The 8,733-nt window shown below is 37.2% G+C and overlaps 1 protein-coding gene across 2 annotated transcripts; it reads left to right on the top strand.

Moving 5' to 3' along the window:
- Positions 1 to 831: 831 nt before the first annotated feature.
- Positions 832 to 8,463, top strand: LOC126798458 (26S proteasome non-ATPase regulatory subunit 2 homolog A). 2 transcript variants are annotated; one of them, XM_050525437.1, is made up of 25 exons: positions 832 to 1,071; positions 1,302 to 1,402; positions 1,776 to 1,896; positions 1,986 to 2,045; positions 2,166 to 2,233; positions 2,394 to 2,436; positions 2,677 to 2,742; positions 3,133 to 3,171; positions 3,249 to 3,331; positions 3,563 to 3,677; positions 3,761 to 3,835; positions 4,014 to 4,172; positions 4,932 to 5,039; positions 5,121 to 5,225; positions 5,311 to 5,451; positions 5,566 to 5,670; positions 5,883 to 6,104; positions 6,316 to 6,429; positions 6,507 to 6,722; positions 7,019 to 7,078; positions 7,160 to 7,273; positions 7,360 to 7,445; positions 7,582 to 7,690; positions 7,779 to 7,957; positions 8,044 to 8,463. In XM_050525437.1, the coding sequence occupies exons 1-25, from the start codon at positions 955 to 957 to the stop codon at positions 8,114 to 8,116; spliced, it is 2,679 nt and encodes an 892-aa protein (XP_050381394.1). In that variant the 5' UTR covers positions 832 to 954; the 3' UTR covers positions 8,117 to 8,463. The 2 variants fall into 2 exon arrangements, with proteins under 2 accessions (XP_050381394.1, XP_050381393.1); XM_050525436.1 differs by having other exon boundaries at positions 833 to 1,071; positions 2,671 to 2,742.
- Positions 8,464 to 8,733: the final 270 nt, after the last annotated feature.

Raw genomic sequence — 8,733 nt, forward strand, 5'->3', positions numbered from 1 at the left:
TAGATCAAAGATAGATTTCATCTTCAGATAGGTACTTAAACTAGTAAAAAAACTTATTTAGAGGAGCAAACTATGTGCTTATTAAAACATAACAAGGAAAGAGTATCACACACCAAGTCAAAAGATATAATGAATTGGACATGGCCAATTTGGTTCCATCATCCACTAATAAGTGAAGAAAGCAGCAATTATAGCATACTTAATTAGCAACCATACGAGATTCGAGATGTCGTATTACTACTCTAGGGTCATAACCCAAACTATGATTAATTTTTTTTTTCAATTTCTACTCGAGACTAATATAAATTACTAGGATTCTTGTTAAAATGCTACCAATAACCACATCACACACAAGAGTCTACAACCACCTTGCAATCATGCACCGCTTGTTGAAAGACTTCATAAAGACTTGTCCGGAATACCATAAACTTAGCTTACACACAAACCCTAAAATATCTCATAGACGGAGGGACTTAATTATGTAATCTACTGGGCAAGAGTAAAGATTATTTTTTAATGAAAAGTAAAGAAAATACTTTAAAATAAAAAGAGGAACAAGAAGATAAAAGAATTAGGGCCCAAAGAACTATTTAAAAATAAAACAAAATAAAATAACAGAGTAAAAAACCTTATATACATGACATGTATATTACACGATGAAATATTAACTATTAAAAATCATTTATAAACAAGACATATCGTGTATTTATAAGATATTCTGGTAAAAGAGAAGACCCCATTAAAAAAGAGAGAGAGAGAGAAAAAAAAGAGGATATAAAACTACCTGGGCCGGATGGGTAAGACGTGTATTGCCGGCGTCGGCCCACAGTAGTCCTTTTTCCGGCCCAACTCACCATATATAGCCTGCAAAGCAGTATCCAAGGACTGAACATTTAGCGAGAGTCCACTTTTCTTGTTCAAGAGGAAAGCAGAGAGAGTAGAGCTTCGTCGACCATGGCTGCGCAAGATCCGACTAACACCGCCAGCGGCAGCGGCAAGCAGGCCGAGCCCACCAAGCCGCCGCCCTCTAAGGGTTCCAAAAAGAAAGACGACAAGAAGGACGAAGATTTGGTGAGCAGTTCCACCTCTTTAGGGTTTTGAGAATTTCGTTTCGCCCTTGAACCATGGGTTTGTTCATGCTCGGTTTTCGCCTTATCGAAATTTGTATTCTTTTCAATTTTTCGGTTTGTTCATATATATGTATCTGAGGAATCGAGCAGCATTTTTGAATTGAATACCAGTGATTGTTACTGTCGTTGTGTTTGTTAATGTGAGCTGATCTCTGTCTGTGATATTTGCAGTCGGACGAGGATTTAGCCCTGAAACAGCAACTGGAACTGTACGTTGAGAGAGTTCAGGATGCTGATCCTGGATTGCAGAAAGTTGCGCTTGAAAGTATGAGGTATACTGCTATGACCTCTCTTTTTCTTAGTAATTTACAGTCCACAACTTGTACCTTCGAGCGGGTTTGCTAGCATATAAGCTTCCCTTCCTGTTCGTTGCGTCTTATGTACTAAATTTCTCTTTGGTTTCGCAATTTATTTGACTTGGTGAACCAATTTATTGGAGTTAGAGAAGAATAATCTACTTGATACACTCGAAAAAGGAAGCTTTGAGTATTGGTTGTTCCTAGTTTTCACCTGTACAGCCGCACCTGGCTTGGTCTGTTGTTTGTTGCTACCTGGACTGAAAATAAGCTTGTCTCTGCTAATCTTTGCTTATATGGATAAGACACTGTTGTGTGTCTTGACAATTTATGAAATTTCAACTTGCAGGCAGGAGATTCGTACATCAACGAGCTCCATGACCTCAGTCCCAAAGCCATTGAAGTATCTACGGCCTCATTATGGAACTTTAAAAGCATATTATGAAACAATGGCTGATTCGGATTTGAAGGTGTGTTTTATCTGTTCGTGCCTTGTCCCCACTTTAGTATTTTGTTGTAATTGCTCGTGTTTAAATAATCCACCCCATATTGCATGCAGAAATATCTTGCAGATATATTATCAGTTCTTGCCCTGACCATGTCGGCCGAAGGAGAACGGGTATGTCTATTATTTTTCGTTTGATGTCGCTGCATTATACTATCGTTCATTGCAAAGCCAATCTATCTTCTCGTTTTAGAAAGCTGTCTAATTTTGTCTTTATATGTCCATCTCTTTCAGGAAAGCCTGAAATTTAGGCTGCTAGGTTCGGATGGTGACATCGGATCTTGGGGGCACGAATATGTCAGGTTAGGATCTTCTGTTTCTAACATAATGATATCATTGATATGTAGTTTTGGTATAAGAGTCACCATCATTTTAGTTGTAAGTTCTTGTGTAGTTTTAAAGGTGCCTTCAGTTGGGTATGTGACTATATATCCTCACTACTGTTGACTTTCTTGTAATCAGGAACTTGGCAGGTGAGATTGCTCAAGAGTATGCCAAGCGACAGGTGTGAACTCTATCCTTTGGTCCCGTTGTGTTTGCTTTATTTTGTTGGAAACCTTCAGCAAGGTTTCAAGATAAAGTTAATCTCGATTCTTTTGTGTACATAATTATGAGATTCCTACAACATTCGGAGATATGATCCTGCCTTAATTCAATTTGTATTATGTATCACTTAAAATTCATGCCTTTGTCTGTAACACTTTAATTATTGAAGATTGGTGCTAAGTTGTTGTTTCAGTTGCAGAGTGATGAGACCCCCTTTGATGATCTAATGGATCTAGTACAACAAATAGTTGCTTTTCACATGAGGGTAAGATCATTAGCAAGTTTGAAATATTTCTCCTATTTTTTCAGTAAAATGCTTCTGCAATTATGATGTGATTACAAAATTAGGGTTTGGTTGTGTGTTCAATAGTGTTTTAACTTGTTTTAGCCAATTCATTTCAACTTGAGATGTTCCTAAGATGAAACTTATTGGGGCAGTATCAGTCACACTGCTTCAATGTATACCAAAATAGTCCATATGTTAAAGTTAAATTCAACTCTGCCATAGGCATTTCAAGACAATTTATAAGTTCAAATTGATGTAATTAAGGTACATCTCCTATTTGGAAGATGGAAATAGAAAAGCCAAATCTGAAATTTAGTTCCCATAGGAAAATGTTTGCAAATATAAATTTTTGTTGTTTATGCAATGCAGCACAATGCAGAACCGGAAGCTGTCGACCTTTTAATGGAGGTAAAACTTAATTGCCAAAATTCATTGTTTGCCAATCGAGCCCTTTATTTGGAGACTGATAGTTTGTCCAATGCCAGGTTGAAGACCTTGATCTGTTAGTCGAGCATGTTGATAAGACAAATTTTAAGAGGACTTGTCTCTACCTCACCAGTTCAGCAAGGTAAGCAGGCTGTGGTCTTGATTCATATTTTACTCAATCTAGCATGTTCTCTGGAAATAATGAGCCAAGTTTTTTTTTTTTTTTTTTTAATTTTAGTCTGACAATTTTCTGTATCATTTTTTTCACGAGCTTATTACTTGTTTGATATATGACCACCTGCTAAAACTGTAGGGTGTCAACTGTGAAAGAGTCCCTCTGCTGACATTTACTTTGTATCTTATCGTACTGCAGATACCTTCCTGGACCAGATGATATGTTAGTTTTGGATATTGCTTTCATGATATATCTAAAATTTGAAGAATATCCAAATGCGCTGCAGATTGCCCTTTTCCTTGATAATAAGGAGGTTTGTGCCTTTAATCTTGTGTTATGTAGATAAGAACATTGAGAGATATAATCTGTATTAATAATTTAAAAGTGTGTTTGCAGTATGTAAAGCAAGTGTTTACATCTTGTGACGATCTGTTGCGTAAAAAACAATTCTGTTACATCCTTGCCCGGCATGTAAGTCTTAAATTTTATGTTTAAGTGTTTCTTCTCATTCCTCTCTCTCTATCTCTCTCATGAAGTGTGAGGCATTGAATCACATTAATTATCCTGCCTGAAAGGTGTGAATGTCACATTAGTACATGAATATCTTATAGGTTGTTTCTGATGCTTCTCTGCTTGTTGACCTTTACAGGGTTGTAATTTTGAGCTTAATGATGAGATGGTTGCAGAAGATGAAGAAAGAGAAGCACTGCAGGACATTATCAACAATGCTAAACTCAGTGAAGGTTATCTTACCCTTGCTCGTGATATTGAGGTCATGGAGGCGAAAACTCCAGAGGATATATACAAGGTTTGGAACTTTTCATTTCATGTCATATCTGACAATTGTTACATATCCAAATATATACTGTGGTCATTGTATATTATACTATTATAAGACTTGATGGATTTTACCGCATTTAATGTGCTAAAAGTTGAGTGAAGCCATTTTGCTTAGCTGTTCACAATGTTTTGTCTTGGTTTTAATTATGTCCTTGTCATTTTTGTATTGATAGGTGACTTGATTGAGTAAGGGAGTAGGAATCCACTATTGATCTTACAAACAACACCCCTCTACTATAGTACTTACAATATAAAAAATATATAGTAAAATAGCGAGTAGAAATTCACGTTCTTGTTCCATCAATATAAAAGAGTACACTAATATAGTGTACTTTTACTACCCTAATTTTAGTAACTCAAAATCCATGGATTAGGGACCTATATTCAACTTTCACTCATATTCATCCACGTTCCCTGATATTCTGTCTCTCTGTCAGGTTCAAATTAATGTTTGGCATCATATATTTACCAAAGTGTTTATCATTTTATTTTAGGTGTGTAATTTGTTAAATGCTGGCACTGTTTTTTTAATTAAGCTATAGATCCTGAAACTGAACTTCAGAGTACTTTCTAACCTTTTCCCTAAGCTGAACATCACAGTACTCGTGAATCTTTTCTAACTTTCAGCATAACTTTGTCTGTACTGTGTATTTAGTAATCAAAATGTGCAGACCCTCGCTATATACCTTCTCTGATCGTCATGATTTTTGTTGGTTTTTTCTTACAGGCACACTTACTTGATGGTCGGGCAAGTGCTGGTGCTAGTGTTGATTCAGCCAGACAGAACTTAGCCGCTACTTTTGTCAATGCATTTGTCAATGCCGGCTTTGGTCAGGTAAATTCATTAGAATTGATTTTCTAGTGAAATGTCCATGACTTTTGGATGTTATGACATGTAATGTTAATTTTCCTGCAGGATAAGTTGATGACAGTCCCATCAGATGCTTCCAGTGGTGGTGCATCTGGAAACTGGCTTTTCAAGAATAAGGAGCATGGGAAGACCAGTGCTGCAGCAAGTCTGGTGTGCAGTTTTTTCTTATCGTTGATATTTTCCATTTATTTTGTACAGTATTATTTATATTATCTTATGATATTTTTCATGATAGGGTACAATTTTACTGTGGGATGTTGATTCCGGGCTTGCTCAAATTGACAAGTACTTTCACAGCAATGACAACCATGTTATTGCCGGTGCGTTGCTGGGGGTTGGAATTGTCAACTGCAGTATTAAAAACGATTGTGATCCAGTGAGTGCCTTACCTCACCTTTTGATTCTTGTTTTGAATGTAGAATTGTTTCATATATGTATCACTAAAGTTTAATTGTTTTTTCCTGATTATTAATCTGAATTTCATTCCCAGGCACTTGCACTTTTGGGCGAATACATTGATAAAGAAGATCCATCTATTCGAATTGGTGCAATAATGGGTTTAGGGATTGCATATGCTGGTGCTGAGAATGAGCTGGTAAAGTGTTTTGCTTCTTGCCTTTTGAGTTTCAATTTTCCTAGTTTTCAAAAGAATCACATGAGCCAGTTACAGTTGATCCTTCACTGTTTTCTAATATTGTTGTTCCTGGCATCATGATCGTTTTTGTTATTAAATTTGCTACTTTAGTTAGAGTTTCTTAAATTTGTACAGTATGCTCATCTCCTAATGCCAATTTTATATTGTGCCAGATACGTAGTAAGCTGACTCCTATACTCAATGACGCAAAAGCTCCCCTTGATGTTATCACATTCGCTGCAATCTCCTTGGGGTTGATATATGTTGGTTCTTGCAATGAAGAAGTTGCTCAGGCAATCATTTTTGCACTGATGGACCGAAGTGATGCCGAGTTGGGGGAGCCCCTTGCTCGCCTAATACCCCTCAGCTTAGGTCTTCTCTTCCTTGGGAAACAGGTACACTTTCTCTGAAGGGCCTTTTCTTCCCTTCCTGTGGATCAATCAATATATATTTTTACAATATTATCCTTTTTCTTTTCATGAAACATTAAATTCATTGAGTATTTAGTCAGAGGTTTCATATTAAACATTTGTTGCTGCGAAAAGAAAGCCCTTCAAACGTATACAACTTGAGAACAACCTAATGATTGTCACCTGTGCTTCACAGGAAAGTGCTGAGGCTACTCTTGAAGTTTCAAAGACATTTCATGAAAAAATCAGAAAACATTGTGATATGACTCTGCTTTCTTGTGCTTATGCGGGAACTGGAAATGTTCTTAAGGTAATATTTGAAGACCTACTGCTCATTTAAGGTCCCTCGTGACGAGTATGAAGTAGCAAATTTTTTACTCTGTGCAGGTTCAAAACCTTCTCGGCCATTGTTCACAACATCTTGAGAAGGGTGAAACACATCAGGGCCCTGCTGTGCTTGGTATTGCAATGATAGCAATGGCTGAAGAGCTGGGACTTGAGATGGCTATCCGCTCGTTAGAACACCTTTTACAGTATGGGGAACAGAACATCCGTCGGGCAGTTCCTTTGGCTCTCGGTCTGCTCTGCATTTCAAATCCAAAGGTATTAATCTGTTTGGCCAAGCTCACCATTTATAATGTATGTGATTAAGGTTGTTTGTAGAAGTTGATTCAAGAATTTCATCTATTATGTATCAAGTTTGTGATTCTCCACTTATTCTGGAGAAAGCAGGAAGCTTTAAAAAAATGAAAAAAATTGCATCTTGACTTCCCCTCAGTTTATATTGGTTCATTGAGTTGTATTTTAACTAGGCTTCTGGTAATATCCGGACAATGAAAGAGGGGAATGATTGTTGGTATCTCTTTCAAGAAGGTTTTGTTAATTGGGTGTTTTGACAGGTCACTGTGATGGACACACTAAGCAGGCTGAGCCATGATACTGATTCAGAAGTAGCGATGGTAAGAAAAAATAGAAAGCTCTCATATCCTATGTCTTCACACATGAACCTTATGTCTAATATCTTTATTTGAATGCTCCAGGCGGCAGTAATTTCGTTAGGTGTGATAGGGGCAGGGACCAACAACGCCAGAATAGCTGCCATGCTTCGTAATCTTTCTAGTTATTACTACAAGGATGCCAGCCTTCTCTTCTGTGTAATACATCTCATGCTTTCTAGCTTGTGTTTTTCATTTGCAATTGTGCTCAGAGATTAATTCATTTTTTTTTGGCATTATTTCAGGTCCGAATTGCCCAAGGTCTAGTTCATTTGGGAAAGGGTTTATTGACTCTAAATCCATATCATTCTGACCGCTTCTTATTATCACCGTAAGTAACCAAAATGCTATAAAACTTGTTAAAGTTACATCATCATCCTTTGATCTCTAATTACTGTTGGTTCGTTGCATAGGTGCTAGTCTGCTTGTTTCAGTCTAATTTTTGTATGTTATCTTTCTGCTTACAGGGCAGCACTTGGTGGAATCATAATTATGCTGCATGCATGTCTGGATATGAAAGCCATCATTTTAGGGAAATATCATTATGTTCTCTACTTTCTGATATTGGCAATGCAGGTTGGTGTTTGATAAGTTTTGTTTTACACGGTATTTTCCTCGATCTCTACCTCATAATTTCTCCTTATCAAACTGTTTTTTGTTGTAGCCGAGAATGTTGCTGACTGTGGACGAGAACCTAAAGCCGCTGTCTGTCCCTGTTCGGGTGGGCCAAGCCGTGGATGTTGTTGGCCAGGCTGGTCGTCCCAAAACAATTACTGGCTTCCAGACCCATTCGACACCAGTTCTTTTGGCAGCTGGTGATAGGGCGGAGCTGGCGACTGAAAAGTACGTAACTTTTGTTTATTTGAAATACTCGTATTTGATGTTTCGTTTCCTTGAGCCACTCAATACTAACAATTGCTTTTATACAGGTATATTCCCCTTTCCCCAATCCTGGAAGGGTTCGTCATTTTAAAAGAGAATCCGGACTACCGTGAAGAGTAGAAATGCCAACACTAGCATCAGCTTGGCAGTGAGGTTTGAATTCGGATAATGGTAGCACATTGGTAGGAGTTAGATGAATGAACATTTCAAATGCCTTTGTGATGAGAAGATATGCAAATTACGTTGGGGATATTATTGAATATCATGTTGTTTTTGTAACTTCAAATGTCGGCCCAGTGCTCTTGTAACTTGATCTCAGTAACTGAATATAAACGTGGTTACTGCTAATCAGTTACTTCTGAGTTCTGCAGACTAAAATAGACGAGTGTCAATGTAAGACTACACGTTTGTCTGATTCCCTAAATCATGGGGCAGTGAGGTCCAGTTGACGACTCTTTAAATTTAAACCACATATTGCTGTTTGGATGAATGATTTTAAGGGAAATAATTTTGTTGCTTACTCCTACCGTGTCCATCCTATGTCCACTTCACATTTTTACAAAAAAATGTGAAGTATTTTTTTAAACAAATTTATAACTATAATAATTATAAAAGACTTGTAATTTCTTTGTGAGGTGGTCATAAAATGAGCGCGGTAAAAGTGAGATAAATTTGTTTCTGATTTCAACAGTGTAGACTTTCAAATGGGGCACATAAAACTGAGTACCACTTCGAAC

Source organism: Argentina anserina, chromosome 6, assembly GCF_933775445.1.
Source record: "Argentina anserina chromosome 6, drPotAnse1.1, whole genome shotgun sequence".
NCBI classification, from domain to species: Eukaryota; Viridiplantae; Streptophyta; class Magnoliopsida; order Rosales; family Rosaceae; genus Argentina; species Argentina anserina.

What these genes read in the sequence shown, in the direction of transcription:
- LOC126798458 (XM_050525436.1), top strand. Translation starts at nt 955, where the DNA reads ATGGCTGCGCAAGATCCGACTAACACCGCCAGCGGCAGCGGCAAGCAG. An exon ending in TGTCGGCCGAAGGAGAACGG is followed by an intron (nt 2,046 to 2,165) that starts GTATGTCTATTA and finishes CATCTCTTTCAG; the next exon opens with GAAAGCCTGAAATTTAGGCT. An exon ending in GACCGCTTCTTATTATCACC is followed by an intron (nt 7,446 to 7,581) that starts GTAAGTAACCAA and finishes TTCTGCTTACAG; the next exon opens with GGCAGCACTTGGTGGAATCA.